Here is a 27,823-nt window from a genome sequence, read left to right on the forward strand (position 1 = left end):
AAAGAACCAAAAAAACAAAAACGCAGTAGAGAAACAAAAAAACAAAGAACAAAACCAAAAAAAATGGAAGGAGGAGGAAGGAAGGAAGGACGGCGGAGGGAGTATTGGCGGCAGGAGGTGCGGGAGGAGGAGAAAGGACGGCGGGAGGGTGGCTGCTGGTGTTTAGGGTGTCGGGTTTAGGGTGTCGTTGGGGCTGGCGTTGGGGAGGGAGGGAGGGAGGAAGGAGGAGGGAAGGACGACGGTGGGGCTGGTGTTGCTGCTGGTGTTTAGGGTGTCGGGTTTAGGGTGTCGGGTTTATGGTGGGCGTAGATCTGGCCGCCGAGTGAAGGGGGAGTAAAGGAGGTGAATAGTTGTTGTTGTTGTTGGCGGGTTGTTGTTGTTGTTGGTTGTTGTTGCTGATGTCGGTGGTGTTGGAGGGTCTGGTGGTGTTGGCGGGTTTTGGGTCGGGTGTGGTGTGTGGTGGGGTGGTCGTGGGCAGCAGGTGGGTCGGTGTGTGGAGGGGTTTTTTTGGGTTTTTTTTTTTTTTTTTTAGTTTGGTTTTTATTTTGTATCAACTTGCTTTTTTTTTTGTTTAGAGAGGGTGGGAGAAAATGAGAGAGAAAGAGTGAATGTGAGAAATGAGAGAGGATGAGTGAATGAGGAAGTGAGTTGGGAGATTAGAATGGTGGAAGAGTTGTACACATTATTAGGTAGAGTTATACACAATTAGGGAAGGAGATTAGGGAGGGAGATTTGTAGCCCTCCATTGAGATGTAATCTCATCCCTCCATCCCTTCCATCCAAAGGCCCTTATAAGGACTTAGGGACTCATAAGATGTAAGGACCTTAGAAGAACCACTCTCTCTCTCTCTCTCTCTCTCTATATATATATATATATATATATATATATATATATATAGATCTAGGATCCGGTGAGAACGATTATTCGGTGAGAACGGTGAGAACGAACTAACTACCACTTTTATTAAACACTACGACATACAAACCCCATTGTAAACTCACACTGCCAAAACCAAAATCCCATTCATCCCCATCTACCCCATTACCAGAATCCGGCGACCACCACCATCGCCGACACCGAGCTCCGGCACAGACCGCCGTTGTTAAGACGTTGGCAGAGACCACCACCGTCGTCGTCCCTATCTCGCATCTCTCCTCTCTTTTATTCCGCACCCAAATCACCGACAGTGACTGATCGGGAATGACAGAGTGGTCGGTCGTGATCCTTTTGCCGTCGATAGAAGCAGATGAAGATTGGGGATGAGAGAAGTTCACCACGACGGCACGAATCCCCAAAATTTCGGATTCTTAAATCACAGACCCTGATTCTCCTTCCTTTGATTTTGAAATCTGCCAATCAACTATCCAATCTGAACTCCTTACCTTAGCCGGTTCCCACCGATATTACTCGCCGGAAAATAAAACTAAAAAGCGAATTTCAAAATCACCAGATATAGTGCTGCAAAAAATACAAACTGACGCGTCAATTGGAGGAACGGATGGCAAAATCCGAAGAATCGAACAATTTTATCAGCGAAAGAAGGTTAGTTTATGTTTGTGGTGAGATTAAAACCTTGTGTAGCGAAAATTAAAACAAATGGTTGATATACTGTGGTCATGTAATTTGTGTTAAGCTGGTCCTAATAAATTTTTGGAATACTACTCGGTACTATTATACATCAGCATCTGATACGGAAAAGGTGACTGTCTCTTTTTGCTAGTTTGATCCTTGTATAGAAAACTAGACTTCAAGGAATGAGGTAGTGATATCATAGTTGGACGCTTTAACATTCATACTGGACTTCTGTGATTTAATTTACATTCGACAGTTTACATTTGTGTATCAAGGTTTTAGCTAGCCCAATCTCTCAAGTGTTGATCCTAACTTTGAATACTAATCCCACGTTTAATTAATGATGAAAGGGTGAATAAGTAATCACAATTTTATTGTTATTTGTTTTTGCTTTCAGGGGAACAGTTTCATGAGAATTGTAAATGTTGCAGCTTTTGCTGTTTCAGGTTATGCATCGACTGAGGGACGGCTCTGTAAACCATTTAATCCTTTGCTAGGAGAAACTTATGAGGCAGATTATCCTGAGAAAGGGTTTCGATTTTTCTCTGAAAAGGTAGATTCTGTTACTTTCTTATAAAAATCATGCATTGCTACATTTGATGGTTTACAAGTCCGACTAAGTTTTTTATAATGCATGTCGTAAAAGAAGTGATACTCTGCAGATGGTGTTCTGTTTTCCAGGGTGCTAATTTCTGGAGTCTCGGCTTCGTTTAGAGGACGTTTTCTAATATTCTATACTTTGTTACAGGTCAGTCACCATCCGACTCTCGTTGCCTGTCATTGTGAAGGCAGGGGGTGGAAATTCTGGGCAGACAGCAACATCAAGAGTAGATTCTGGGGTCAATCAATTCAACTTGACCCAGTTGGACTTCTGACACTTCAGTTCGATGACGGAGAAATATTCCAGTGGAGCAAGGTGCTGTCTGTGATGTTCATGATTTTGCAAATGTTCTGCTCTAATCTGATTAGTTTACTATCTTGTTATATCTGTATGAACTGTATCCGTCATGTTCTGGGAAGAGATTTATTTATGTGCTTGCTTGATGGTTTCAGGTGACAACAAGCATCCATAACCTAATCATCGGTAAACTATACTGTGATCATCATGGAACTATGTCCATACGTGGCAACCGCCAATACTCTTGTACACTTAAATTCAAAGGGCCATCCTTTCTCGACCGGAACCCTAATCAGGTCAGTTCCCTTATCCAGTTATCCTTCACTGGAACATTTCTCCTTTTCTCGGGGTCTGATGATGGGCACATACACATGTATGACGCCGAAGGAAAGAGCTTGATCGGGTCTTTGTCGGGCCACTCAAGCTGGGTTCTGAGCGTGGATGCAAGCCCGGATGGAGCTGCTATTGCAAGTGGGTCAAGTGATAAATCGGTGAAGCTGTGGGACCTTGGCATGCGAGCCGCTGTACAGAGCATGACAAACCACACTGACATGGTTTGGCGTGTTGCATTTCGGTCTCCTGGTGGGACTGGATTACGAGCCGGCAGACTCGCAAGTGTTGCAGATTATAAAAGCATCTCACTACATGATTGCTCTTAAACTTGGTTATTTCTTCAATAGAATGATTTTCAAAAATTTGTGTTTTTGTTTTGGGATCCGTTTATTTGACCATCTTATGGCATTGTTTATTTTAAAAAAACTTATTGATTGGAGCTTGCTTGAACCCGTTGATTATGTGGTTCTCCAATTATCTAAGTGCGGATGGGTAAGGCTGTATATGTTTGAGATGTATAGTAGTGTGCAAATGCCCTTTATAAAGTGTATCTAGAATTCTTGAAAAAAGCGTACCTAGGAGTGTCTAAAGTGTGTATAAGATTTGGTAAAAAAAAAAAAAAAATGTATCTACTATGGAAAAAAATTGTATCTGCATCGTCATAAAGTGTGTATAGAATTTATGTAAATAACGTACGTATAAATGTATAATATTGTAAAGTGTATTTGGATTTACCCAAAAAAAAGAGGCGTATCTGACATGTATTTTAATGTATCTAGTAGCTGTAAAAAAAAAGGAAAAAAAATGTATCTGTATTGTTATAAAGTGTATCTAGAATTCTTGAAACAAGCGTACCTAGGAGTGTCTAAAGTGTATCTACGATTTGGTGAAAAAAAAAGTATCTATAAAAAATGTATCTGTATTGTTATAAAGTGTATCTAGAATTCTTGAAAAAACGTACCTAGGAGTGTCTAAAGTGTATATAAGATTTGGTAAAAAAAAAAAAAATGTATCTACATTCTTAAAATGCGTAATAGAATTTTGGTAAAAAGTGTACCTACTTTAGTTAAAAGTGTATATGAGAATTGGTAAAAAAAAAACAAAAAAAGAAAAAGAAAAAAAAAAGTGTATCTACATCCTTAAAATGCGTATATAGAATTTTGATAAAAAGTGTACCTACTTTAGTTAAAAGTGTATATGAGATTTGGTAAAAAAAAAAAAAAAAAAAAAAAAAAAAAAAGTGTATCTACATCCTTAAAATGCGTATATAGAATTTTGGTAAAAAGTGTATCTACTTTAGTTAAAAGTGTATATGATATTTGGTAAAAAAAAACAAAAAAAGAAAAAGAAAAAAAAAAGTGTATCTACATCCTTAAAATGCGTATATAGAATTTTGATAAAAAGTGTACCTACTTTAGTTAAAAGTGTATATGAGATTTGGTAAAAAGAAAAAAAAAACAAAAAAAAAAGTGTATCTACATCCTTAAAATGCGTATATAGAATTTTGGTAAAAAGTGTACCTACTTTAGTTAAAAGTGTATATAAGATTTGGTATAAGATTTGGTAAAAAAAAAAAAAATTGCACCTTTTATATATATTCTAAGGTATCTAGTGCGTTCTCACCGTTCTCACCGAATGGTCGTTCTCACCGGATCCCACCTCTATATATATATATATATATATATATATATATATATATATATATATATATATATATATATATATATATAGAGTAAAGTTCTTATGAGTCCACCTAAATCTTTGAGTCCATAAGTCCTCTCTACATCCCTTAGATTTTCCACTAAGGATGGTTGAGATTGAAAGCAAAAAAGCATACTTAACACTAATGAGTTTCTTATACACTAATTAATCCAATTTCTCTCTCTAGCTTTAATTATACATTCACTAATGGATTAATTTTACACAAAAAAAAAATTTGAGCATAATTTTTTTTTTTTGGACTGAAATTTTATACAAATGTTACTACACTTTTACTGTTTTAAAAGTGTAATTTCAACGGAAAAAAGTGTAATTTCAACAAAAAAATTGCGGTAAAAAATATTGCGTTTAACGAGTATAACTCAGTTTTTTCGACAAATATTATTTTGAATTTTTCCAATTTTAACACAACTCATTGTGAATTGAGTGACTTATAAGTGTAACTTTAGTCTTTTAAAAGTGTAATTTTAGTCCATTAAAGTGTAATTTTAATGCATTAAAGTGTAATTTTAGTCTATTAAAGTGTATTTTTAGTCCATTGAGAGTGTATCTTTAGTCCATATTAAAAGTGTAACTTTAGTCCATTAAAGTGTAATTTCAGTCCATTGAGAGTGTAACTTTAGTCCATTGAGACTGTAACTTTTGTCCATATTAAACATGTAACATGAGTCCATTGAGAGTAAAACTATAGTGTAATTCTAATAGAAAAAGGTGTAATTCTAACAGAAAAAAGTGTAATTCTAACAGAAAAAAGTGTAATTCTAACAACAAAAAGTGTAATTCTAACAGAAAAAAGTGTAATTCTAACAAAAAGTGTAATTCTAACAGAAAAAAGTGTAGTTCTAACAGAAAAAAGTGTAATTTTAACAGAAAAAAGTGTAATTCTAAGAACAAAAAGTGTAATTCTAACAAAAAGTGTAATTCTAACAAAAAAAAGTGTAATTCTAACCGAAAAAAGTGTAATTCTAACAGAAAAAAGTGTAATTCTAACAAAAAGTGTAATTCTAACAGAAAAAAGTGTAATTCTAATAGAAAAAAGTGTAATTTTAACAGAAAAAATTGTAATTCTAACAACAAAAAGTGTAATTTTAGCCGAAAAAAGTGTTATTCTAGCAAAAAAAAAAGTATAATTTTAACATAAAAAAGTGTAATTTTAATGAAGAAAAGTGTAATTTTAACAAAAAAAAATGTAATTCTAACAGAAAAAAGTGTAATTCTAACAACAAAAAGTGTAATTTTAGCCAAGTGCAAATTCAAAGGGCTAAAAAATCTGGAAAAAAAAAAGAGTGAAAATTAAAGGAGAAAACACCAAATACAAAACCTAAGTAAATCTGACTTCTACCACCACTAAATTTATAATAACAAAAAATAAAATAAAACCTATACTTCCAGTTCCATCTACTACTACCACCATTTTTATCAAGAGATTTAAAAAAAAAAAAAAAACCAATTGAAGGAGGTGTTAGACAACACTAACCAACATACTTCCAGTTCCATCTACTACTACCACCATTTTTTCGAAACCAACCAACACCAAACAACAAGACCAAATTTAGGAAAAAAAAAAAAAGAAATCTGAAACTAAAGAAATACGCCAAAAACGGTGGGTGGTGGCAGATTTGGAGAGGAACGGTAAAGAAACCACGAACCAATCACGACCACGAACCAACCACCACCGCCACGAGACAACCACAACCACCACGAAACACATTAGATCTGAAAAAAAAAGCGAAATAAGAAAAGAAGGCGACAAAGGAGGAGGTGGCCGTCGGGTTTGTCTTTGGGGGTGAGAGGCGGCGAGAGGAGGAGATCGGAGTTTGTGGAGAAATGTGTGGTCAGTGGTGGTGGTGAGGCTACGGGCAGATTGGTGGGGTGTCGGAGTAGTGAAGGAGAGGGGCCGGGAGAGGGAGGTCAGTTGTGGTGAGGGAGGTTAGTTGTGGTGAAGGGACGCGCGGTGAGGGTGAGTGATGGTGGTGGTTGTCGGGGTGGTGAAGGAGGGAGTAATTTCTGGTGTGGTGGGTGTGGGTGTGCGGTGGTTTCGGTGTGGTGGTAGATGTGGGGGATGATGGTGTCAGTGGGGTTGTAGGGTGGTGGGACTGGTGGCAGGCGGGTATGGGACGATGGGGGTGTCGGGTTGAAGGAGGGAAAATTTTTGATTTTTTGGATTTTGAATTTTTTTGGTTTTTGTGGGAAGAGAGGTTTTTGAGAGATAAAATGAGTGAAATTGTGTGAGAGGAGAGATAAGTGAGTATGAAAATAAATTATATATAGTAAATTAGTTTTTAATTAGGTGGATTAGTGAAGGTAGAGTGAGAAAGTGTTAAATTGGCTAATTAATCACCTTTTTTTCCTTCTAATCTCAACCATCCATCTCCCTCATCCAATGGCCCTAAAGAGGACTTATGGACTCACACTTAGGGAGGGGACTCATTTGATCTCAACACTATATATATATATATATATATATATATATATATATATATATATTTTAATTTGGACTAATACATTCATGTTATAACTTTTTTTTGACAACGAGGGAACTCGTAGTCGCCATCTTCGGTGAACACTGGATAAACCCTCGAGTTTACGTGATAGCCTATAAACTAGTTAAGTCACTCGAGAGTGATAGGTTCGAAGTCTAGAAGGCATAGACTCAGGCCATAAATACTCCACAAAATTGCTCTTGGAAGGCTTCAACAAGAGGTACATGGGAATTTCACCTAACTTTTAACCACTAGACTCCGCCCTTGCGGGCATGTTATATTTTCTTGTAGGTGAATTTGTTTTAGTTTATTTTTTTTGTTATAATGGTTGAAATATACAACTCGATATTGTTTGCAGTATTTTTAAGCTAATTTGTTACCGGATTGTGTAATGTTCGTTATTATCGAGTCATTGCTCCTCTTGTGTCGTTTCGCTTAGTAACGGCCTATGACAAATATAGTTGTTATATGTGTCGGTTTGAAGTCTAGTTGATATTATTTGGAGTTTTATTAAGAAATATTTACACGACATTCTTTACTAAAATAATTTTTTTTACATTGAGAGTAAAAGAGAGGTGCATACTCTATAAATAATCTTATTTAAAAGCTTTTGGTCGATATCACGGTTTTCTATATACTATATGAGCAAATTTATTGATGATTATAGGGGTAAATACACTACGATTAATACATTCCTCACAAATATTAAAAAGTGAGGCAATTCTAATGAATCGGAAATACTATAATACAATAACATGTGTATAAACCTTTTTATATAAGCATTTGCCCTGCATTTATGCTATTATATAAAATGACTAGACAAAGGTTTCTAATTTTATATCGGAAGATAACCCCTTTTTTATTATTCGACGCATTTATGCTATTGAAATTTGACTAATGTTTCTTACTTTCTTACTCGTTTTTCTTATCGGAAGATACCACTTTATTTTTTTTTAGCGTTGATTTTCGCAGTACATTTTTACTCATTACAGTACACTTTTTCCAATCTTACCCCTCTCATTTCACTACTCATCTATTCTCATTTCTCTCTTTACTGTACTACATTGAACAAGTGAAGCTTTTATTAACAAAATTTTTATTTATTGATTGTACAACCATTGACCCCGACAATGGTCACCCCCGACCAGCTTCTTCTACCAGCTGCCGCTACCGACTCTGACCGGCTGCTGTTATCGCCCCGTCCACCATTATACCCCTTCCGCCCTGGCTGCCACTTTTTCTCTCAGTCAGCCGCCACGTCCAGCCCCTCCACGGACTTCAGTCGTCGAGCGGCCACGTCCTCTTTCGGTCGAACGTCCACTTCGCCCTTTGCCTACGACACCCCGACCACCAGCCACAAACCATCGTACCAACCTGTTGAACGATGTATTAGGTTTAATGTGATTGTGTTTATTCTCATTAGCATAATCACGATACTTAAATACAAACCGACTTGGGTCAAAGCCCATACAAAACATATAGCCTAATCCGGCCTAATACTCCCCCTCAAACTGGAGCATGGAGATTAAGAATGCCCAGTTTGCGAAGGAGAAAAGAAAACTGAGGGGACGCTAAGGCCTTAGTAAAATGTCCGCCATTTGTAAATTCGTTGCAACATACGACGGACTAACTAAACCATCAGAGATAGCATCACGGATAAAATGACAATCCACTTCGATATGCTTTGTTCGCTCATGAAAAAACGAATTTTGAGCAAGCTAAAGCGCGGATTTGTTATCACAGAAAATCGACATAGGTTTTGGAACATCAACGCCAAGAGTAAAAAACAAACCCAAGAGCCATTTCATCTCGCAAAGGATCGAAGCCATGGACCGATATTCGGCCCCAGTCATAGAACGGGACACAGTCGGTTGTTTCTTAGTTTTCCAAGAAACGGGGGAAGCACCAATGGAAACAATCCAGCCCGAGATAGACCGGCGAGATGCAATACACTTCGCGTAATCGGAATCACACCACCTAGAAACTGCAAGAGTGCTATCCGAGCGAAGCAAAATGCCTTGACCCGACGAGCCCTTGAGACAACGCACCACCCTAAGAGCAGTATCCATGTGCTCCTTACGAGGATGATGCATGAATTGGGACAAAAAATGAACGGCATATGAGAGATCCGTGCGTGTAACTGCAAGATATACAAGACGCCCAACTAACCGTCGATAAGGTTCGACATCCCCGAGAACATCACCAGACGCTTCACCCAATCGATGATTTTGTTCGATTTGTGTGGAGCTCGGTTTGGCCCCCAATAATCCTGCTTCAGAAATAATATCCAAAGCGTATTTGCATTGACAAAGATATATTCCTTCCGAATTACGGGCAACTTCGATGCCCAAAAAATATTTCAATATACCCAAATCCTTCATATGGAAGCATTGACCCAAATAGGCCTTAAACTTAGAAATAGCAGCCGCATTATTCCCGGCTATGACAAGATCATCAACATAAATGAGAACATGAAGACATACCTCACCCATAGTATAGCTGAATAGAGAATAATCCGAGTAGGATTGGGTAAAACCATATTTGCGAAGAGCAGAAGCCAACTTGGCAAACCAACATCGCGGTGCCTGACGAAGTCCATATAAATATTTGAGCAGACGACAAACTTTACCTTCTTTTCCTTTCCCAAAACCAGGTGGTAACTTATACTTCCTCCGATAAATCTCCATGTAAGAAAGCATTATGAACATCCATTTAGTGCAGCTCCCAATTTTTACAAGCAGCAATAGTGAGTAAAGTACGTATCGTCACCATCTTAACGACCGGCGCAAATGTTTCACCATAATCAGTTCCGTCAATTTGATGATTGCCAAAAATGACTAACCGTGCCTTATAACGCTCAATGCTCCCGTCGGATTTATATTTAATTTTGTAAACCCAACGGCAACCCAAGGCTTTCTTATCCGGAGGCAAAACAGTCAACTCCCAAGTACCATTATTCTCAAGTGCGGTAATCTCATCCTGCATAGCCTTACACCAACTCGGATCCGTCATAGCCATTTTAAAATTAGAAGGCTCGACATTAGTGGTTAGCGCTGCAAGAAACTTATTATGACGAGAGGAAAATTTCCGACAATTGAGATAATTAGCAAGGGCATAAGGAGTACCTGAAGAAGATGAAGACAGTGAGTCAGGCGGCGTGACAGGAGGCATGTCTGGTGGGGTGTCAGCAGTGGTATTCAACACATAATCACTCAAGTGTGGTGGTGGCCGTTTCGATCTTTTGCCACGACCAAGAACCTCAGCAGCTGACCCATTATCTACCTGAGACGCTCCCTGATTAGTGTCACCACCCGCTGCCCCAACAACCTCGGCAGTTTCAGCCGAATCCCCGGACTCCCCATCACTAATAGGCGCCCCCTTGGACTCCCCCTCAATAACAGGCGGCTCATCAAAGAAAGGGGAAGGAGAAGGCGAGCTACTAGACGGGGCATACGGGAATGAATCCTCATAAAAATGAACATCTCGACTCACAAAAATATCTCGAGTAGCTAGGTCGTAAACCCGCCATCTTTTTTTGTTATGTGGGTAACCGAGAAAGATACACTTACGACTCCATTTGCCAAACTTGTCACCTTTTTTTATTTTGATTATGGACAAAGCAAAGGCACCCAAAAACACGCAAATTAGCGTAAGAGAGAGCCGAACCAAAAAGAATTTCATATGGCGTTTTATTGTGAAGGAGAGTGGAGGGAGTACGATTTATTAAATAAGCAGCAGTTAAAACACACTCGCCCCAAAAATGAATCGGTAAATGCCCTTGAAACATAAGTGCGCGAGCGACATTTAGGATATGACGGTGTTTGCGCTCAACGTGACATTTTGTTGAGGGGTCCCAACACAAGAAGTTTGGAACAAAGTGCCATTTTTGAAAAAATAATCAGCCATTTCATTAAATTCTGTACCATTGTCGGACTGAACAACTTTAACTTGCTTTGAGAATTGGGTTCGAACCATAACTAAAAAACTCAGGAACATATGGGTGACCTCGGTTTTGTCGAGTAAGAGATAAACCCAAACGGCCCTAGAACAATCATCAACTATGGTTAAAAAATACTTTGCCCCACACGACGAAGGCGTACGGTAAGGAACCACAAATCACAGTGGATTAAATCAAAGACTGCACCAGCTTTATTAGAACTCAAACTAAAACTTTGTCGACATTGTTTTGATAAATGACAAACATCACAAATATGGTCTAAATTGGAGGAATTAAAATTGCTAACATTTGGAAGAAATTGTAGAATTTTATTAGCAGGATGAACAAGACGCTTATGCCACGTTTCCACCGAAAAATCAGAGCTAACCCAGTGTACAGCTGCTCGTTCTGCCGCACGCAAATAATACAACCCGTCACGCAACTCACCGACTCCAATATTCTTCGTCAAAGAACGGTCCTGAATATGACAAGACAAGTTAGTAAAACTTAAAACACACGATTTAGCAGCCACAAGTTAGACACGGAAATCAAATTGCAAGTCAAACTCGGAACAAACAAAACATTATGAAGAATAAGAGAGGTATTAATAAGAACCGAGCCAGCCACTTTTGCAGAAACCGTGTGACCGTTCGGAAGGCTAATCGGGCATGACGGAATATTATGAGACTCCGTTAACCAACGGACATCACCCGTAACATGATGTGAAGCCCCCGTATCAACTATCCAATCAAGTCACATACCACTTAGACGATCATGTGACGGATAAGCATGAGGAGCAGCAGTCAAGACATTTGCTCGAGCCTGAGACCGTGAACCACCTCTTCTGGGCCGAGCCTTGAGCTCCTCAAGGGTGCGTGGTCGATCACCCCACCAATCCGGGAATACTTGTGTTTCGATAAAACAATTCGACACCATGGCCGGAGCAGCTACAAAAAGAGCAGGTCAATTTCATCCGTTCTTGTCTCTCTGCCTCACGTAAAACGCGCCAATCAGGTGAAACAGAGGAACCACCCGAGACATGTGCACCACGAACAACATTGGCCATAACATCAGTCGGCTCTGAGAACCGCAGGACCAACCAGAAGCCGTTCTTCTTGTAAAACCGCATGATAAACACGGTTAAGGGTCGGAATGGGATCAAGAGAAAGCTGGTGGTTTCGAATTGTTCCATACAGCGATTTATCTAAGCCCATAAGAAATTGGTGCAAACGCTCAGAATCCTGCCGAGCAAGGGTAGCCTTTGTAACACAGCAAGCACACCCACTACTCGTGCAAGTAAACGACGGTTCTATGGCGACAAGAGCATCCCATAAAGTTTTCAAATTACCGTAATACGTAGTAACCGACATACCTTTTGCTTGACGGCACTCGTGTAAGCGTGTTTTCAAGTCATGTATTTTCGCCCCATCAACAACCGAGTACTGATCTTCCAATTCAGTCCACAAAAGATGAGCCTCCTCGGTGTCCGACACACTATCTCGAATAGACGGATTGATAGAGTTCATGATCCATTGAACAACGGTGCAGTGTATCACTTCCTACTGACCGAGTAAGAAGGCATCAGTTGGCTTCGCAATAGACCCGTCACAAAATCCGAATTTGCGTCTTGATTTCAGAGACCGACGCATAGATTCTTCATAATTATCGCTCTGGAGTTTGATATGAGTTATTGCTTGGCCAGGCTCCTCTTGATTAACAAGAGAAAATGGTGACAGGGGATCAATTTTATTAGTGTTAGAAGCGGAAGGAGAGTCATCCGTGACCGTCATTTTTAGCCGAAGAAGTCAAATCGAAAAAAATGATCAGTAACAGATGACAGAGGTAGATTTTGTGTGGAAATAGGGTTTGACTCCTGATACCATGTTGAACGATGTATTAGGTTTAATGTGATTGTGTTTATTCTCATTAGCATAATCACGATACTTAAATACAAACCGACTTGGGTCAAAGCCCATACAAAACATATAGCCTAATCCGGCCTAATACAACCCTAATAGAACCCCAAAAGCCCACAATAACTACCAAAATGAAATGGAGAAAAAATACTAATTTGTTCAATAATTTGTAGTACGAAGTTAAATATAGTTTTACATTCAAATCAAGGATTATAATCAAAGAAATTTGATTGATTTGGCAAGAAATTTGGTTGATTTGATAAGTGTAATTGTTGGAATTTGAGAGAATGAATCTCGTGAGTTTTTTTTGGGTTAGGGTATGAAATGGAAAAAAAAAAGTGTAAAGAGTACTATAACGAGTAAACATCGTACTGCGAAAATAAATTACGTTTTTTTTTAATTATTATTATTATTATTATTGGACGCTTAACAAAGCGGACAACTCTTACATCGGCAGTGACGTATCACGTATGGTACGGTGATTAAAGTCCGTCGCCATTGAAAGTGTGTATATATATATATATGCACCTCTCTAACACAACCTTATAATCACACAATTACACAGAATCATCCAAACAAAAACACATTTCTTCAATAATTCACATCAAATGGCAGAGGGAAATTGTGAGGTGAAAGTGTTAGGAGCATGGCCAAGTCCATTTGTAATGAGGCCAAGAATTGCACTAAACTTGAAATCTGTTGAATATGATTTCATTGTAGAAACTATGTTCCCCAAAAGCGACCTTTTGCTTAAATCGAACCCGGTTCATAAGAAAATCCCGGTTCTGTTTCATAATGACAAGCCTGTTTGTGAATCTACTGTCATTGTTCAGTACATTGATGAAGCTTTCTCATCTGGGCCGTCCATTCTCCCCTCTGATCCCTACGATCGCTCCGTCCATCGTTTCTGGGCTACTTATGTTGATGACAAGGTACTTTTGTTTTTTGTTTGTACATAAGTTGTACCAATTTGTTATCGCGAGACCATTTTTGTGTACCGGCCTCTATGTTATCATAGACTTGTGAGAGACAGTTTTTTTTTGTCGCAATTTGTTATTGATCACGATTGATACAGACTATTTTAGACTATTTAGTTTAAAAATAGTACTCGTACTAATTTGTTATCGAGAGACCATTTTTTCTGTAACCGGCTTATGTTTTCCTCGAGTTTCAACTTTCAAGTAATTTTAAACTCAAAAGTCATCATGGGACTATGGGAGTGTTCATATTTCATATATTTTGTACCAGTAATTATTATGTAAGACAGTCTCACACTTATGACGGTCTATTTCTGTACTACTTACAATAATGAGCATAATAATTAAATTGTTTGGATTACAGTGGTTTCCAGCGTTGATGGCAACAGTCAAAGCCGAAACACCAGAAGCAAAGGCAACAGCCTTTGAGCAACTCAAAGAAGGGACCATTCTACTTGAGGAGACGTTTGTGAAGCTAAGCAATGGGAAGCCCTTTTTCGGGGGTGACAAAATTGGTTATGTCGACATTGCCTTTGGGAGCTTCCTTGGTTGGGTCCGGTTGTCGGAGAAGATTAACAATGTCAAACTACTCGATGAGGGAATCAGTCCTTCTCTTGTAGCTTGGGCTGACAAGTTTTGTGCCGATGAATCTGTTAAGGATGTTATGCCTGATACTGATGAGCTTATTGAGTTTTTTAAGATCATGATGGCTAAGAATAAGCCATCCTCTTCCACTTAGATTTATCAATTTTCAATCCCAAGTGATGATGTATTATTCGTAATGAACTTATGTCTCATTTTGTGTCGTATCTTATGTTGATTACTTTTCGATTTTTACAAATTAAGACAATGTTAGGTGTCTCGTGAGTTTCACATTTCTTTTCTTTCTAGTAGAAGATTGTACTTTCAATTTGTTGTGACTCGGTTTCCTTCGTTAGATGAATTATTTGATTTTATTTACAAAGCTAGTTAGTATATACTCCCTCCTATTTACAATAAACTTTCCTATTTTCTTTTCCGCCTATTCACAATAACTTCCCTATTTCTTTTTTTGGTAAGTATTTGTGTGGTCCAAATTTAATTGTATGGTGGGGTAGTGTATTTGTGTGGTCCATATTTAATTATATAGTGGGGTAGTGTGTTTCCTTAATTTTTGTGCCAAAATAAAATTGGAGGTTTATTGTGAATAGGAGGTTGTATATAGGTTTCCTCCTCTCAATCTTAGCCAAAACGTACATGTAGTTATTCCGTATTATAGTTCGACTAGGTGTGGACATGCCTCAACTACTTGGTTTGAGAAACTCGAGAATTGAAATTTTGAACCTAATTAAAACTTGATAGAGTCGCCATCGAATTTTATAGGAGTTTGAACTCATATTCGAACCCGCATTGCACTCGAGACAATAAATCGCAGAGCAATTTTGACGTAGAATGCTTGAGCTCTCGGTATTCGTCCACTGCATTAAACACCTAGAATGACTCTTGTGGTCCTAAGATTTGGACTTTGGAGTTTTGGACATTCAGAATCCAAAGATTTTGATTTTTGGGCAAGAGGTGAGGGTAAATATCGGGAATAGTTTTGTAATACATTTCGATTATGGTATATAATCATTCACAAAATCTCATTGAAGACGGCACGTATCCGCCACTTTGGAGTGACGGATACCATTTCTTCTCACAAATGACCCAAATAGAGGAGAGAGGGAAGCACATGGGGGTGCCCACACCTTGTCCCCCCTATCCGTTTTGTGAGTGGCATTACCCGTCACTTGCTCCGACCCGTTTTCAGCAAGACTAACTGATAATCATTATCATTATATATATAAAAGAATCTTGTAAATTTGCTGATGTGGCGCAACCAAATTTCAGAAAACTACTCTAGAAGCCCTCTCCTTCACTCTCACAATCTCAATCTTTCTCAGCCAATCACACTGCCATGTCAGCCGAGTCAAAAAGCAATTTTATTCATAATTTCAGTAATTACAATGCACAATTTCCATTAAAAAACGAGTAATTGCAATGCACTTAAAAAACCGTGTGGAAAAAAACGACTAATCACAATTCACATATTAAACCGTGTTCAATTATTGCATTTTCAACCCAATTTTCCTTAAAAAAACCACTAATCACAATTCACATATTAAACCGTGTTCAATTATTGCATTTTCAACCCAATTTTCCATAAAAAAACCACTAATCACAATTCACATATTAAACCGTGTGAAAATTTTGTATTTTCAGCCCAATTTTCCATAAAAAACGGCTGATTCAAGCAGATTTCAGATTTCAATTTTCCATAAGAAACACAATCATCAACATGCTCATTGCAGACCCAATTAAAAAAAACCCTACTAAAAAAAACAGGCCATATAAATTACATTTAAAACAACAAACTACATAAATTACACATAAAACCTTAATCTACCCTATTAAAAAACCGGAAAAAAGAACAACCCATATAAATTACATAAAAAACAACAAACAATCAATACTATATATTAATTCCATAAACCAAGGGACTTCAATGTAATTAAAGAAAGTTATACAAATTAATTATACTATATAGTTTTAAATCACTAGCACCGTGTGATGGACCCGATTAAGGGATCTCAATGCAAATATTATATAGTTTGGGTTAAAACTAAATTATATAGAAGCTTGGTAATTTTCCTAAACATTTGTAATAGACTAAATCATGGTCATATACCTTAAAATAAAATAATTAATTAAGATGGTCAATTTCAAGGAAAAAAAAAGATGCTTGGTAACTTTCGTAAATATTTATAAAAAATCAGAAGATGGTCAATTTCCTTAAAATAAAATAATTAATTAGTATAAGCATGTACACTTATGGTATTAATTATTATCATCATAAAATTATATATTAAATTTAAAATCTATGCAATTTTATTAAATTTTATAGTTTATTATATGTATAGAAATGTTAATTATTTAACATACAAAAATATATTATTGCATAATTCTTTCAATTTGATTGAATGCATATATGTAATATATTTATATAAATATATAATTCTCTTAAAATTGCATGCCTAAGTAGTAAAATTGCATGCCTAAGTAGTATAAATATATTTATATGAAAGGGTGTGCCTGGGCTGACTATAATGCTCCTTTGGACTGCAGTTGGTCATGGAAGAAAATAGTCCAGTTTAAGGACTTGTTTAAATCTGGCTATTCTGGTAATGTATGGCAACATAGGCCTTCATCTTACACCATTGCTTCAGGCTACAAATGGCTTCAAGGCTCTAGGCCAAAGGTTCTTTGGAGATTCATTTGCTGGAACCCCCTCAATGTACCTAGGACCTCCTTTATCTACTGGGCAAGCTTGCAAAAGCGTCTCCTCACTAGAGATAGGCTGGTTCAAATGGGGATTTGCCAGGATGTCCTTTGCTGTTTATGTGGGAAAGAGCCTGAGACACATGATCATATTTTCAAGGGGTGTGAATTCACTAGGAGATGCTTGGCTCTAATGAAACTGAAACTTCGAATCAATTTTTCTGAGCATGATATGGTCAGTTGGTTTTCTGCCAGTTCACGCTGCAGTGTTTTGCAGAAACTTTTTACAGGTGCTTGTTATGTTGGGCTTATTTATGTTGTATGGTCTGCTAGGAACAAGGCCAGGCTTCTTCAACAGGTTATCCAACCCATGGTACTTGTTCAACATATTTGGAAGGAAGTTATGGAACGATGGAAAGCTAGGAATAAGAGATTACTCAAACCGCATGATCAACAGTGGATCTCTTCTATTTCTTAGTTTTGTCTTTGCAAGCTAGTTTTTGGTTCTCTGTGTCGAAAAGTTGATGATTGTATAAGTGATCTAAACATTGTATACCTTTATTCTTTGATTTATATATACTTACCCTTCACCAAAAAAAAAAAAAAAAGTAGTAAAAGTAATTTCGTCAGTAAAGAAAAGAATTGTAGTAACATTGGACATAATTATATGATAGTAATCACTCATTTGAATAGTAAAATTAACAATTTTATCAGCGAGATTAGTGAAAGTGGTAGAAACAACAACGGGAATTGTGAAATAATCAATATTAATGCGGCAATAGTGAAAGTCAGGGGTAGTGAAATTATCAATATTAATGCGGCAGTAGTGACAGTAACAATAATTACGGCGGGAGTAGTGAAAGTAACAATGATTACGGGTAAGTAGTGAAATGTTATTACTATTGTTCCATTAATAAGAGAAAAATATTAATAGCGGGAGTATTGAATTTGTCTCAAAATTTATTTAATCGTAATTTTAGGATATGTCATACAAAAATATATTAATGATAAATTTATGGGTTATGCAACTTTAAGTAATTTTATTTAATGAAAAGAAAATTTAATGGTAAGTAGAGGTAGCCCGGGCGAAGCCGGGCACCAATACTAGTATAAATTATACAATAAACCCTTAATATACCCTATTAAAAAACAGTCCATAATTTTTTATATTCTCCATAAACTTCTCGGAAATCACAGTTGCCATAAACCTCTTTATTTTCATCTTTAATTCCCATTCACTTCCTCTTCATACGTTCCACATATTTCTCCATCTTTCACCCTGTAAAAAAATTCAGTAAAACTATTCTCAAAAAGTTCTCAATTTCTCAAATGGCCATGACAAATGTTCTTACTATTAGTCAACTCAAATATGGAGTTAGACTTACTCAAATGAATGTTAGGGTTGTTCACAAATGGTCCAGGCTAGAATTTAGCAACAAAAACAACAAAGACAATAAGAAGAAACTCGATGCCATTGAACTATTATTTGTTGATTCAGAGGTATGTCTATTTTCTTTTCAAAATATATAGGTTGATTATGTATATAACCAAATTCCTACCTTAGCTTTCAAGACCAATTTTAATAACTTTGAAAATATGACATGAAATAAAAACGTACTTTAAATATTACTGTGATAATTGCAAGACCATAAAAGGGGATATTCAAGTAATAAAAACGTACTTTAAATATTTAAGTGCATTCATTCATATCTTATGTTTTCTTGCTATGTTCTTTAATGTTATATATAAATAAACATATAAATATGCATGAAGCACCACACCTTCAAATATCACATAGTTCACTTTCACATACTACTAGCAAATTACTATCAGGTTGTAAGCATCCTAAGAGCCTTTCTTATGATTTTGAGCACAAAGAAAATCAACAACAAAAAAATGGCGAGGCATCCTAAGCTACAAACTAAAAGTATTGGAAACAGATATTATTACCTCACAAATTGTTGCAGCAGCAGGGTTCAGGAAAAGTACAATTAAAAGAAATCTAACTCTGCAAATGACAATACTATTATCGATCAATCACATTAAAAAAACTATTATAGTACAAATTAAAAAACAATTATAGTGTTGGCAGTGTAAAATTGTCACCCAAAAAAATCTGAAAGATTCCTTTATATCCAGCAACAAAGTTAAAGTTTTAATTACCATCCACTCCAAGCTTCAGTCCACATCAATGGTTTGTTTGGTTTGTTGGGCTTGAAATAATCACAGTAGAAACCATTGTATGTGTTTATCTACCAGCAATACATAGGTAGAACCCGGAAAAACTAATCAGTTGATCCATCTATTAAAATACACTTCATGAAATCGCATTACAATTTTGAAAAGTGCCAAACTTCTGTTAATAACTCTATAGAGTTTAAGAAGTCACATGAGAAAATCATCTTACCATTGGGTCAGGATCATCATCTTCCTTGCACATCAACCACGGAACTCCAGAATTCAGACCAACTGCCATTTTTGCAGCCCAGTTTCTATAGGCTTCGTGTCACGGTCCGCTACTTTTGTCGGACCGTGGCGCGCACCCTTGCCCGTCTCAAGGCAAGATGCAAGCGACAAGGATCTTCGTACTAGTGAGGGATCGCCCACTAGCATGATACTCGGGTCTCGGGGTGTGAGTCGGGATCCTAGTGTCGATCCCACAAACACGGCTTGTTAGTAAAGTGAAGGCAAAGAGTCGTTCACAACAAAGCAATAACAAGCAATACGAAGGCACAACGTAGGAAGTAGATTTTCATTCACTAGTACTCCCTAAAGAGGGAAATTTGATATTTACATCCTGGTAGTAGGAAACATTGATTTTACAAGTTTAGTTCAGAATAGCGATATACCTATTTATGGAAACCTATTCTAAAACTACTAAGAAAATACTTACTACAAATGTACAAGAGAAATGAAATTACATAAGCATAAATAAAACTAAGGGTTCAAGTGTGCGGATCGTCACACTCTCCCCCACCTAATCTGTTGCCGCCCTCGGCAACACAAAAAATCTTGAATGGTGCTTCAGTGAGACATCCTCGGTGAGCTCTGACTGTCCATGCAGTGTTGGGGATTGGCTTGTACCACTCGGCTTGAATGTGCGCTTCGTCCCAAACAATGACTGGCCTCTTCGTCCCTTCAAGGATAGGCTGGAGTTCCTTGACATAGAAGCTGCCGAACATCATGTTCTTCAAGTCCACCACGTGCTCCTTGTCTCTCGGGAAAGTCCACTTTGCCGCTGCTTGAAAAGTCCTCTCTCGGGATTCCTTCAAGTACTGGCCCCAACGGACCTTCATCTTGTCTCTCGTCACTTCAGCACCTGCATTCAAGGGAATATGAGATCTCCAGGACGCCGAATCAGCATTTCGGCGCGGCCCCCTGATGGTACGAGGCCTTCTCTCTTGGGTCGACTGACCCGCAAACCAGGACGTCGATTCAGCACATCGACGCGGCCCCCTGATGGTACGAGGCCTTATCTCTTGGGTCGACTGACCCGCAAACCAGGACGTCGATTCAGCACATCGACGCGGCCCCCTGATGGTACGAGGCCTACTTCTTTGGGCATCTCGGCCCTCATTGTCTACTCCTCGGTGAGGGGGTAGACTCTTCTTTCGTCCCCCAGGCCACTTAGCATCGTAGTTAGCCTGGGTCTTGTTCGCCCTCGGCTCCACCGAACCTTTAGGCATTCTCCAAGGTCGCACCCCTTGTTTCGGCGTCGGTATCACCCTCATAGCCGAAATTCGATGCTGCCCCTTGTCTTCGTCGTCACTGTCTTCACCGTCTTCACTACGATAGACCCCATTAGTAGCATCGATCCGTCACTCGGTTTCAATACCACCAATGCTTTCTGAAAGAACTGCATCCCGAGTACTAACTTGAAGTCATCCAGCGGAACGGTGGTGAAGTCGAGCTCCCCTGCCCACTCACCCACTTGGACCGCGACCTTCTTAGCTACTCCTTGGATGACGCGTCTCACTTTCCCATTGACCGGCTTTAGGCAGCTGTTGGCATCCCGCAGAACTAGCCCCAACTGATCAGCTTCCTCTTTCGTAACAAAGTTGTGGGAGGCGCCCGAGTCGATCAACGCTCGTGCTTTCTTCCCATTCACCATCAAGTCCACGTACGTGAGCCCGTTGGATTTCTTGGCGGAGGAATCTTCGTACTTCCCCATCGCGCTAATCCTTTGAAGTGAGCCCATCCGTGGTTGGTCTTCACCATCACTCGAGTCTTCGTTACACTCTTGGTGATAGTCGGCCAACGCCCCATCAAGACGTTCTTGAGCCCCTTTCGGCATCTTCTTGAACATGGCATTGAACTCCGCTTGGTTCGGACAATCAGCCATCTTATGAGGACCCTTGCACACAAAACATGCGAACGATCTCTTCGTTGTGGAAGCAGTAGAGTTTCCCGCCTTCGAAGACGAGCTTGAGGGCGAGTTTGTAGTGCTCACCGATTGGGCTTGACTTCCTTGCGAGCGGAACCGACTGTTCCCAACTGAAATGGCGCTGTTTTGTGGCCTTTGTCCATTATACCCACTTTGTGAGGTACCAGCATTCCCCGTTGGTGCCACAACTCTTGGTGCCTCTCGCTCCCCGTGAAAGTCGAGTAGGCGCTCCGCAGCCGATATGGCCGAAGACAGAGTTTTGGGATTCTGCCTCATGACCTCTTGTTGTGCCCACCTCTTCAACCCGTCAATGAACTCGAATGTCCTATCCGTCTCGGACATTTCGCTAATCTCGAGCATGCACGCTGAGAATTCCCTCACATATTCCCGGATTGATTTGGTGTGCTTGATTTCCTTCAACTTCTTCCGAGCAACCAACTCCGTGTTCTCGGGGTAGAAGTGATCCTTCAAGATCCCCTTGAAGTCGGCCCACGATGTTACCGTAATCGTGCCCGCATCGATTTCCTTGTACCTAGCCCTCCACCACATCTTGGCATCGTCGACTAGATACATGCTTGCCGTGACAACTTCCGCTTCTTCGTCGAGCCCACTTACTCGGAAGTATTGCTCCATATCGAAGATAAAGTTATCGACCGCTTTCGAATCCCTCGCCCCATCGTAGGCACGAGGTGGAGGGGCCTTCACCTTATGGCTCCCCACAGATTTCCCGTCATTGGCCACCGCTTTCACGAGCGTGGCACACGTGTTCTCTAACATCTCAACCTTCCGATGCAGATGATTGATCTCTTCCTCCCGATCATCGGGGATCGCACCACTGATCGCTTCGATGCGGGTGTTCATCCCGTCCACCTTCGTCTCAAGGTCACAAACCGTCTTTTGCAACTCCTCGAGGCTCGCGGCCATCCGCATAACGATGCTCTCGAGTTTGGGAAGCTTGACGTCGATTGTGTCCTCTAAGGCATCCACTCGGTCCTCGATTGTTTCGCCCATTTTCTCGATCTCGACGAACAAATGCGGCGTGCAGAAACCCGTCCGAAGACCGGGCTCTGATACCAAATGTCACGGTCCGCTACTTTTGCCGGACCGTGGCGCGCACCCTTGCCCGTCTCAAGGCAAGATGCAATCGACAAGGATCTTCGTACTAGTGAGGGATCGCCCACTAGCATGATACTCGGGTCTCGGGGTGTGAGTCGGGATCCTAGTGTCGATCCAACAAACACGGCTTGTTAGTAAAGTGAAGGCAAAGAGTCGTTCACAACAAAGCAACAACAAGCAATACGAAGGCACAACGTAGGAAGTAGATTTTCATTCACTAGTACTCCCTAAAGAGGGAAATTTGATATTTACATCCTGGTAGCAGGAAACATTGATTTTGCAAGTTTAGTTCAGAATAGCGATATACCTATTTATGAAAACCTATTCTAAAACTACTAAGAAAATACTTACTACAAATGTACAAGAGAAATGAAATTACATAAGCATAAATAAAACTAAGGGTTCAAGTGTGCGGATCGTCACACTTCGCCTGCAACCCCAAATTCCTTATTTTCTGATCCATATTCATTCTTAATCTGACACTACAGTTGATGTAGTTGAGCATGTCACATATAAGTCCAGAAATCAGGAAAAACAAAACACAATCAAATTAATCACAAGTAACTTGTGAAATGTGAATACAATCAAAATCTAGCCAAAACAAACCCATTACTTCATAGATGTGACATCTTCAAAATAAAGCACCATCTATTCTACAATTTACACAATGAAAGAATTATTCTTTCCTTAATTAGCAAATCAACAAAAATATATTAAAAAGCAATCACATAAATATATAGACACCTAAAAAATCAAATCTTTACTACACCCAACCAAACAAAATACCAAAACAATAAAGAAACAAAAAATAATACAAAACACATGAAAATAATTAAATGATTACCTAAAACTCAAGCTAAAATACCATTTTCACACCAAAAATCAAATATTTTCTCCAATCACAAAACAAAATCAAACTAATACAATAATTAAACAAAATTAATACAAAACACATGAAAATAAACATCAAAAAAATCAAAACTTTACTAAACCCAATCAAACAAAAATCAAAAGAATACAATAATTAACACAATAAATTAATACCCATTTAACTTAAACTCACATACAAGAATAAAATCAATCAAAAACACGATCTGGGTATTCTAATTTTTTTGATCATATCTTAAACTATCCGAGGAGATTGATTCTAACTACTTTCACTATTTAACTATCATTTGGGTCAGTCTCACGATAATATTATCAAGAGACCGTCTCATATGAGAATTTGCGCAACTTCTGTGAAAAATAATGTCAGACCTGAGATAAAATTATAGGACCTCCTTGAGATGCAAATAATATCTCACTCTTCATCATCTGAACAATCTTCTGTGTGAAACCTTGCATTGCTTGCTGCACAATGAAAACAAAAACACCCAAAAGAATAAAATGATTGTTTACTTAATCAAAAAGTCTCAATAACTATAATAGTTCAGATCACATGAAGTTTACTCCTTCCGTCCGGGTGAAAGGTATTTTAATCAAAAGCTAAAAAAAACGATTGGGATGGAGGGAGTATAAAGTAAGAATACTTAAACAAAAATGCGCGAAATTTCATACAACAAAATTAACACAAATTTAATCATGGGAAGACCTTAAATGGTTAAATTATTTGTTCTGAAACTGATTCCAGGAACATACTTCAGCCACACAGGAAATTCTCTGCATCAAACACAAAGCAAAACACAGCAATCCTATTATTAGTCTATTGTAGATTATTTACAATATAAGCAAGCACCATTAATAAAGTACAGCACTCCGTACCGTATATGATATATCCTTCGATTCCTTCCGTCTTAATCATTTATTTACCTCTTATATTCTTTATGATGAGGTATTTGAATCAAAGGTAAACAAATAATTGGGACAAACGGAGTAAAACAATTAAGAATTAAGAGTGCTTAATTTCATTACCCAAAATTCAATTCAGCACAAACATAAGGACCAATACGGAGATTAACATAGAGTCCAACTCTTTGCACTGTCTTTATGAACTTCACTAAATCATATCTTTCTTCAAAATTATACTGCAAAAACTCCAAATAAAATTCCAACTTATAAACAATTTTTACCCCAAAAAAACATAATTAGTGACGAGAGTAATTAAGTTTTTACTCCCTCCGTCCCAATCATTTGTTTACCTTATCTACTCTTTCCGAGAGGTATTTTAATTAAACGTACACAAATGATTAGGACGATTTAAGTAATTAAATTATCCAAAGAACATTACTTTTCCAGGAGAAGGCTCATGCACATTCCAGAAGTCTCAATTGCTATAATAGCCCAGATCACAAGAATTTTACTTCTTCCGTCCCGGTGAGAATACTTAAACAAAAAAAGCGAAATTTCATACAACAAAAAGACAAAATTGTATATCAGAAAAAACTAACCTTGATCTACAGTAATAACCTTAATATCAACAGATCCATCATTTTAGAAGATCTGGAGTTCCTTTTCAACAACTTCCAACAACATGCAATAAAAAAAAACCAATTACAGTAAAAATTCAAAAACTTCGAGTACTACTTTACGGGAATTTAAAAAAAAAAAATTAAGACAAAAATTGTAGATCATAAAAAACGAACCTTGATCTAAATATTGACCTTAATATCAACAGATCCACCTTTTTATAAGATCCGGCATTCCTTTGCAACAACATGCAATAATAAAAAAACAATTATAGTACAAAATAAAAAACAATTACTACTTTACCGGAATTAAAAAAAAAAGGGTTTTTCTATATGATAACCTTAAGTTTTTTCGGATCCCACATGATAACCCTGCATTTTAGAAAACAAAAATGGTAACCCTATAGTGCATTATTATGTACTACCGTAACCCTTAACTATATTTCCGTCAATTTGCACCGTTAGATCGCTGATGTGGCGTGTGACTTGGCTAATTAACCAAATGACATGGCTACATGTGTATTTACATGGAAAATGCCCAAATAAAAAAAAAAAAATTAATAACCATATCTTTCACCAGCCATCACCACCAAGCAATGCACCAACCCCTCCCCGAACCACCTCCTCACGCCACTATTTCGGTCGTACATCATAACTACCACTCCCACTAGAACCACTACCATCATCGGCTCCCCACGCCAAAAGCACCACCATTCTCACTGCCACCCCTCCCTAACCATCCCTCCGCCACCCAACCCCGCAGTCCTACCTTAAAAACCCTCTTCCCCTCTCCATTAATTCGAGATCTAGTGTGTTTTGGGGGAGTGAGATGAAATTAGAAGGGTGCGGGAGAAGATTAAAGGTCAGGTTAACGACTTTGGAAGATAAGGGTTGGTGTTTCGATGGGTGGCGGCGAACGGTAAAGGGTGGGGAGGCGCCAACGGTAGTTCGACGAAGGTCCGTGAATGGTGGGAACGTGCCGACATCAGTGGTGGCGGCGGTGGTTGTATTAGAGTTTGTGATTGTGGTGGGTAATAAGAGTAGGTGATAGTTGGGGTGTATAGGGGGAGTCAGCGCTTAGTCATCACCTACCAACGCCATGTCATCGAGAATTCACCTACTTAACGGAGTAAATTGACGGAATTATAGTTGAGGGTTACGGTAATACATAATAATGCACCACAGGGTTACCATTTCTGTTTTCTGAAATGCAGGGTTACCATATGGAATTCGAAAAAATTGAGGGTTACCATATAGAATAACCCAAAAAAAAAATAGACAAAATTGTAGATCAGAAAAAACGAACCTTGATCTTCAATAATAAGCTAATGAATCAACCATTTCCACCATTTTTATTGTCATTTTTCGATGATTTCGTAAATTAATGAAGAAATGTCGAATCTGGTTGAATAATCTTCAATCGCAAAGTGGTGACTGGGATGGATCGGGTTTGAGAACGAAGGATAGAAGAAGTTTGAATGATGGATGCGTTGATTTTGATGATGATTAAAGCAAGGTTGAGGACGATGAAGAAGGAAGATGAAGAAGATGATATGTATTTTCTTATTTTCATATTTTGATTATGATAATGAATGTGTAATGAACTATCCCGAACGATGGATCTGTTTGGGCTACACAGTCAACAAATATTAAAAAAAGAATTATTTGTTCCTGCCTGCTAAAGATCGTCGGCACATTACTAATTATCGTCGACAATTTGTAATGACTTTCCTAATTTACCAGTAAGTGGATTATACATCTGATGTAGTACATCAGATAGTATAGTTTTTGAGCATTAACATAAAGTTTTTGAGTTTTAATTTTAAGATTTTGAGTTTTATCATAAAGTTTTTGAGATTATTAATCTCAAAAAGTTACATCATAACTCAAAAGAATTACATATAAGCTCAAAAAATTTTGATTTTTGAAGTCATAAAACTAAAATGTAACTTATAAACTCTATAGAACTCAAAAAAAAAATAAACAAAAACTCAAAAATTCATTAAGTGTGATGTAGTACATCCGATGTACAATCCTTTTTCTCCTAATTTACCCCTCACTCTAAAGCTCTCATATATTAACATTTTTTTTTTCAAGTACGACATTTCCGTCACCACCGCTTCAATTCTGTTAGCAAATTCAAGAAATCGACGACAAGTAATCTAAACTAGTTTAATTTTTAAAAAATTTGTAATTAGTCAGTAGATTTAGGTAGTTTAGAATAGAATCGTTATTGTTAGAACGGATTAGCGATTATCGATTACTGCACCAAAAATTAATCTAAGTCAGAACATGATTTTTTTTTCAAAAAAAAAAAAAAAAAAAAAAATCCGGACGAAAAACATTTTCGTCCAAACCAAGGTCCAGACAAAGAAAATTTTCGTCCAGACCATGGTCTAGACAAAAATATTTTTCTTCCAGACCCAGGTCCAGACGGAAAATATTTTCGTTCAGACCCAGGTCCGGACGAAAAATATTTTCGTCCGGAATTTTTTTTTTTTTTTTAAAAAAAAATTAAAAAAAAAAAATTCCGGACGAAAATATTTTTCGTCTGGACCTGGGTCTGGACGAAAATATTTTCCGTCTGGACCTAAGTCTGGACGAAAAATATTTTTGTCTAGACCATGGTCTGGACGAAAAATTTCTTCGTCCAGGCCATTTTTCAACAATTTTTTTTATTAATTTCCGTCTTAAATTAGTTTTGGGTGCGTGGATTGATAATCGTTAATCCGTTCGTCAAATCATAAATTTGAAACGTAAACATATCTCTTGAACATTGTTACTA

General features: G+C 38.0%; 3 protein-coding genes and 2 long non-coding RNA genes across 7 annotated transcripts; 3 read left to right on the plus strand and 2 right to left on the minus strand.

The window, feature by feature from the left end:
* Positions 1-398: 398 nt before the first annotated feature.
* Positions 399-3,322, plus strand: LOC141613100 (oxysterol-binding protein-related protein 1A-like). Its single transcript, XM_074431835.1, has 5 exons — positions 399-481; positions 1,494-1,543; positions 2,005-2,126; positions 2,322-2,489; positions 2,627-3,322. The coding sequence occupies exons 1-5, from the start codon at positions 399-401 to the stop codon at positions 3,128-3,130; spliced, it is 927 nt and encodes a 308-aa protein (XP_074287936.1). The 3' UTR covers positions 3,131-3,322.
* Positions 3,323-13,380: 10,058 nt separating this feature from the next.
* On the plus strand, positions 13,381-14,746 carry LOC141613397 (glutathione S-transferase U17-like). The gene is made up of 2 exons (XM_074432130.1): positions 13,381-13,791; positions 14,201-14,746. Exons 1-2 carry the CDS (start codon positions 13,468-13,470, stop codon positions 14,573-14,575), a joined length of 699 nt encoding a protein of 232 aa, XP_074288231.1. The 5' UTR covers positions 13,381-13,467; the 3' UTR covers positions 14,576-14,746.
* Positions 14,747-16,933: 2,187 nt separating this feature from the next.
* LOC141613101 (uncharacterized) lies at positions 16,934-17,611 on the plus strand. Its single transcript, XM_074431838.1, has one exon. The coding sequence runs from the start codon at positions 16,934-16,936 to the stop codon at positions 17,609-17,611; it is 678 nt and encodes a 225-aa protein (XP_074287939.1).
* Positions 17,612-18,831: 1,220 nt separating this feature from the next.
* On the minus strand, positions 18,832-19,637 carry LOC141613385 (uncharacterized). The gene is made up of 3 exons (XR_012529243.1): positions 19,541-19,637; positions 19,297-19,385; positions 18,832-19,141 (listed from the first exon to the last, which is right to left on the minus strand). It is a non-coding gene; the product is annotated as an uncharacterized LOC141613385 (long non-coding RNA).
* A 3,427-nt stretch (positions 19,638-23,064) lies between these two features.
* LOC141613392 (uncharacterized) lies at positions 23,065-26,659 on the minus strand. Of its 3 annotated transcripts, none has more exons than XR_012529245.1 (7): positions 26,345-26,659; positions 25,216-25,275; positions 25,021-25,092; positions 24,861-24,903; positions 24,545-24,657; positions 24,225-24,292; positions 23,065-23,983 (listed from the first exon to the last, which is right to left on the minus strand). It is a non-coding gene; the product is annotated as an uncharacterized LOC141613392 (long non-coding RNA). The 3 variants fall into 3 exon arrangements; XR_012529246.1 differs by lacking the exon at positions 26,345-26,659 and adding an exon at positions 24,395-24,452 and having other exon boundaries at positions 25,216-25,353; XR_012529244.1 differs by lacking the exon at positions 26,345-26,659 and having other exon boundaries at positions 25,216-25,346.
* Between the last annotated feature and the right edge of the window lie 1,164 nt (positions 26,660-27,823).

The sequence above is a fragment of the Silene latifolia genome, chromosome 11, assembly GCF_048544455.1.
Source record: "Silene latifolia isolate original U9 population chromosome 11, ASM4854445v1, whole genome shotgun sequence".
Taxonomy (NCBI): domain Eukaryota; kingdom Viridiplantae; phylum Streptophyta; class Magnoliopsida; order Caryophyllales; family Caryophyllaceae; genus Silene; species Silene latifolia.

Excerpts from the sequence above, each read along its gene's own strand:
- LOC141613397 (XM_074432130.1), top strand. The coding sequence starts at position 13,468 with ATGGCAGAGGGAAATTGTGAGGTGAAAGTGTTAGGAGCATGGCCAAGT. Across the intron at positions 13,792-14,200 it reads CTACTTATGTTGATGACAAG|TGGTTTCCAGCGTTGATGGC; the intron begins GTACTTTTGTTT and ends TTTGGATTACAG.
- LOC141613101 (XM_074431838.1), top strand. The coding sequence starts at position 16,934 with ATGAAAGGGTGTGCCTGGGCTGACTATAATGCTCCTTTGGACTGCAGT.
- LOC141613100 (XM_074431835.1), top strand. The coding sequence starts at position 399 with ATGTCGGTGGTGTTGGAGGGTCTGGTGGTGTTGGCGGGTTTTGGGTCG. Across the intron at positions 482-1,493 it reads GGGGTGGTCGTGGGCAGCAG|GAACGGATGGCAAAATCCGA; the intron begins GTGGGTCGGTGT and ends CGTCAATTGGAG. Across the intron at positions 2,127-2,321 it reads TTCGATTTTTCTCTGAAAAG|GTCAGTCACCATCCGACTCT; the intron begins GTAGATTCTGTT and ends ACTTTGTTACAG.